Source organism: Nanorana parkeri, unplaced genomic scaffold, assembly GCF_000935625.1.
Source record: "Nanorana parkeri isolate BGI_ZX_2015 unplaced genomic scaffold, ASM93562v1 scaffold1098, whole genome shotgun sequence".
NCBI classification, from domain to species: Eukaryota; Metazoa; Chordata; class Amphibia; order Anura; family Dicroglossidae; genus Nanorana; species Nanorana parkeri.
The window spans coordinates 500,356-505,592 of record NW_017307366.1 but is presented as its reverse complement, the minus strand read 5'-3'; the positions used below and the strand labels follow the sequence as shown (position 1 = coordinate 505,592).

The window sequence follows — 5,237 nt, the reverse complement described above, 5'->3', positions numbered from 1 at the left end:
ATTTGCACACAGTATCTGTGGCTGCTTACAAAATACCTCAATTTTATCTATGATTTGTGAGTAGTATTCCCCTTTTTTTTAATAAAGTCTAGTATCCTTTTAAAACCATCTGCACTACGAGTTTCCACTTTTTATTTTATTTGATGCATGGGCCATTCGGATGAACTGTCTGTTTCCAAATCCTGAGACTGCAAGAGAGTCTGTACCTGAGAGGAGGAATTCACTCGGAGGTATTCGACATCAGGTGCTTCCTCTACCTGTTTTGAATTAGAGGAACAGCGCATACAGACCCTGGTGGGTCTCTGCTAAAGGTGAGGTGCATTCCAGAAGATTTCTTTGTTGATGGTCACAGGAGACTAAGTTTATTCTACATCCAATGTTTTATCTTCTATTTACTTAATGGACTATTGAAGATCCAGGATCATGGACATTTTTTAACCATTTATTATTTTCACTGGAGTGCAAGTTACACACATGCGTTTTTCTTGTCGGTATTCTTTGCACATTGCATCACATTGATTCACAGTTAATATTTAGTGCATTTGATTTTTCATTATGGATATTTTGTAGCAATTACTTTTACACTAAGGTGCATGTTATATACATGCGTTTCTTTTTTGTTTTGCACTTTTTACACATTGTATCACATTACTCCAAGGTCAGCATCTACTATATCTGACACTTTGCGGTCTCATTCACACAGCGCGGCTTTTACCATTAATTTCATAAGTATAAATAAACTGCACGTGTGTTTTCACTTGAAGAAATTGTTACTTGCTGTGCCTATTTTCTGTGCAGTGAACTCATCCAGGGAGTCACACACACTCCCTGCTGAGCTAACACCCTCACAATATATACACTATATTGCTAAAAGTATTGGGATGCCTGCCTTTACACGCACATGAACTTTAATGGCATCCCAGGCTTAGTCCGTAGGGTTCAATATTGAGTTGGTGCACCGTTTGCCGCTATAACAGCTTCAACTCTTCTGGGGAAGGCTGTCCACAAGGTTTAGGGGTGTGTCTATGGGAATGTTTGACCATTCTTGCAGAAGCGCATTTGTGATATTTTAAGAGAAGACTGTTGGTCCATTCTTGCGTGATATAGGATTCTAACTGCTTAACAATCCTGAGTCTTCTTTGTCGCATTTTTCGTTTCAAGAGGTGCCAAATATTTTAAATTGGTAAAAGGTCTGGACTGCAGGCGGGCCAGTTAAGCACCCGGGCTCTTCTACTATGAAGCCATGCTGTTGTCATAGATACAGTATGCGGTTTAGCATTGTCCTGCTGAAATATAAAAGGCCTTCCCTTAAAAAGACGTTGTCTGGATGGGAGCATATGCTGCTCTAAAACCTGGATATATCTTTCAGCATTGGTGGTGCCTTTCCAGATGTGCCAGCTGCCCATTCCATACGCACTAATACACCTCCATACCATCAGAAATGCAGGCTTTTGAAGTGAGCGCTGTTAACAAGCCAAAAGGTCCATCTCCTCTTTAGTCCAGAGAATGAGGCGCCCATGGTTGCCAAAAAGAATGTCAGATTTTGATTTGTCTGACCACAGAACAGTTTTCCACTTTGCAACAGAAGATTTTAAATGAACTTTGGCCCAGAGAAGACAGCCGCGTGTCTGGATCATGTACAGATATGGCTTCTTTGCATGATAGAGCTTTAATTTACATTTTTGAATGGCAAAAACAGACAGTGATTTTTCGAAGTATTCTTGAGCACATGCAGTGATGTCCATAACAGAATCATGACTGTTTTTAAAGCAGTGCCGTCTGAAGACCCGAAGATCACGGGCATCCAATATTGCGTTTCAGCCTTGTCCCTTGCGCACAGAGATTTCTCCAAATTCTCTGATTTTTTTTTAATTATGTACTGTAGATAGTGATATATTTAAAGTCTTTGCAATTTTACGTTGAGAAAGATTATCTTGAAATTGTGCAACAATTTTTAGACGCAGCTTTTCATAGATTAGTGAACCTCTGCCCATCTTTACTTCTGAGACACTCGGACTCTCTAAAGGTGCCCATACACTGTGCGATTATCGCACGATAATCGCTGGACATCCCGCGATCTTACGATAATCGCAAAGTGTATGGCAGGTCTGCGATCGTTTTTACTGTACGGTCGCACGTCTTTTGTCTAAGGAGCATGTTCGAAAACCAGCCGAAAATCTTACGATTTTCGGCTGGTTTGTGGCATGCTCGGGAGACAAATGCCGAACGGGCCAGTGTGCGCACGCGCACACTGCCCGTTCAGCATTGCGGTCATTGGAAGCCCGCCCCGCTGATTGCAAGTACGATCTGCCTGACCAAGAGGGGCAGATCGTACGTTTTTAAAATTTCTTTACAACCATCGCAAGACTAAGGTCTTGCGATGGTTGTAAAGTGTATGGCCACCTTAATATGCTCTTTTTATACCCAATCATGTTACTGACCTGTTGCCAATTAACCTAATTAGTTGCAAAATATTTTTCCAGCTTTTCCTTGTTAGTATCATTTACTTTGCCAGGTTTTTGTTCCCCTGTGCCAACATTTTTGAGAAGTGTTGCTGCCATCAATTTCAAATTCTGTGCTGCTGTCTGATCTGCTGCACAAACATCCTGAGAAAACATCTAGTAACTGATTATCAGAATTCAGTAGTTATTTTCAGACAGTGAACTTACCTCGCCCTCGGCCTGTGGAAAAGCAACGATAAATTACCATGCGCATGTCAAGCCCTTCCTGTATCCATATTTTATTCATGATGCGAATCATTTGCAAGGTGAGCATGTCTTGTCGAAGGTCGTCGCCACACTGTCCAAAAAAAATCATTTTTTTGTTAACTAGGATCAGAGGTGTTTTGTGTTTTTTTTTTTTTTTTGCATAATTACAATAGAACATTATTGTTTACAATATTACAGACAAAGCATTAAAAAAAAAGCCATGGCAAAACAAAATTATGTTTTAATTTTATTCCTTGTCTTTAAAGCAGTAACACATTGTATAGCACTGTATGGCACAATTAATAAAAATTGCAAATGACGTGACATACAAAAACTAACTAAGCCAGTAGGGTGTTTGGAATGACTGGGACCCACATGGTAGTGGGGGGCATGCAAGGGGGCCGGAAAGCGTCAGGCAACAGACAACAGAGACAAAGTGGTAAAAAAGTGAGGAGGACATGGTAATGTGGTTGGGCTAAAGGGAGGCAAGGTAGAATGGTGGAGCATGAAGTTTTAATAAATGGGGTCAAGCAAGGGCCGCAGGGGGAGGCTAGCCCCTGCTCAGGTTGAACCAAACCAGTGTTACTAGGTTCCTGGGGAGGATGATAAACATACGTAATAACTGTCTGTTGTGATTGTTGTTGTGGTTGAACCAGTTGTGATGTGAAGGGGATGAAAGCTATGCATTATGTAGGGAGGGTCTTGTAGGTTGGGGAAGATTTGAACACATGCCACCTGATGATGGCACCTGATCACCAGATGTGGATGAGCTATTCCATGTCCACCACTGTATTTATATGGGTGAGCCATTCCTTTATTGTTGGGGGATTTGTAGGGACTTCCAGTGTCTTGGGATTAAGGCTTGTGCTGTGTTCACAAGATGTAAGATTAAAGAGAATTTAGATTGTTGGAGTGGCGGAGGAGAAACGGCGCTGACTTTAAGTCTAAGGTGCAGACAGTAATGAGGGTCATAATACCATGTACTTCCTTCCAGAATGTGTGAATGCATAGACAAGACGACCAGATGTGCAAAAAAGTGCCCGCCTACCCAATCCTGATCTCCATCAATTAGCAGGAATTCCTGGAGAAAAAAGGGTGGAGGGGCACTGGAGTCCTGTACCCAATTCTTCAATAGTAAATGTGCATCTGAGACCAGCTTCCTGGGAAAGGAAGTGGAAGAAGGATGAGTAAATCTCTGAGATTAGGTGGAAAAGTGGTGTCTTGGGGAGGCACAATTTTTCAAACCATGTGAGTGTTCAGCTGCTAGAGCTCCTGTGATCAGCAGAGCTGGGAAAGTGGTAAATTTAAATGTATGTCCAAAATGGTAGGGTTATCCAGGTTCTCAGTGTTCAAGATACTGAGGTCTCAGAATGTCCTGCATAGAATGAACATTGGGGGCCAACCATCAGCTGCTAAGAAAGGATGTTGAGGGGAAATCGGGGTTGATTTGCAGCGATGTTAGAGACCCCAGCAGGCTAGAAGTGGTGAACCTCTTTAAGGTGGTGTAAAATGCTGTCAAAGCTGTGCCAATAGTTGGGCGGGACACCAGCAATAAAGTAAGGAAGCCTTTTCTAATCCAAGGTTAGGACTCAATCTGGATATTGGTGGATAATTGCTAAGCTTATGTACAGTATATTTCAATCAACTACTCTTTTTAGATGGCACACCCAATAGAATTTTCTGATGTGAGCCATATGCCTGCGTCAAGTTTTGGGGCTGTAAGGATAGCTGCACTGACCCTAGCTATTCCGTTATTCTCCCTCCCCCCTCAGCAAAATAAGGCCATCAAGTTAGATGGTACTTTGATGTCCAAGTACGTAGGAGCATTCAGCTCAGAGGTAAAGGGTAAATGTGCTCCCCAGGTAGCTACCACATGTGTGGGGAATATAAGATTAAGTGTGCATGACTTGACACTTGATTTTAAAATGGGAGATATCACATTCTTTGAAGGCTTTCAACAGGTTTGGAAGGGAAATGGTCAGCTGTGTGAGGAAGAGCAACAGATCATCGGCAAAAGCAGCAATCGTAAATTCTTTAAAAGGGTTGACAACACCATTGATGTTGAGATCCATACAGAGTCGCCAGGGGAAGGATTCCAAAGATAGGACAAAAATCAAGGGGGGCGGGGGAGCAGAAGTCCCTGTCTGGTTACTTATGTTGAATGCATCCAACAGGCATCCGTTCACCTTTGAGGCAGGGGTCTGGTATAGTGCAAGAATGTGAAAGAGCATCATGCGTCTGAGACCCAAGTGGCACAAAGTGGCAGACATGTAATCCCAGGCACCCATTGTTCCTAAATAAAATAATGTAAGATGATAGCCTTTAGTGGTATTATCCCTCGATTACCACCCAGGGATGAAACCCATTTGGTTCAGGTCAATTAACATATGGAGAAGGGGAAGACAGAGGTTAGCATTACGTTTCACATCCACATTCAGTAGAGAAAAAGGGTGGTAGTTAGCACATTGACTCAATCAGTGACTGAGTCTTTGTCTGCTTTCGGGATTACAGTAATATGGGCTTCCAGTA

The 5,237-nt window shown here is 42.3% G+C and overlaps 1 protein-coding gene across 1 annotated transcript in view; it reads right to left on the bottom strand.

Annotated features, from left to right (window-relative positions):
* The window catches only part of PIK3C2B (phosphatidylinositol-4-phosphate 3-kinase catalytic subunit type 2 beta), a 311,550-nt gene that overhangs the window by 75,709 nt on the left and 230,604 nt on the right, over window positions 1-5,237 (bottom strand). Inside the window, 1 exon segment of the mRNA XM_018567816.1 lies at window positions 2,670-2,799. Within this exon segment, the coding sequence (XP_018423318.1) occupies window positions 2,670-2,799 (130 nt within the window).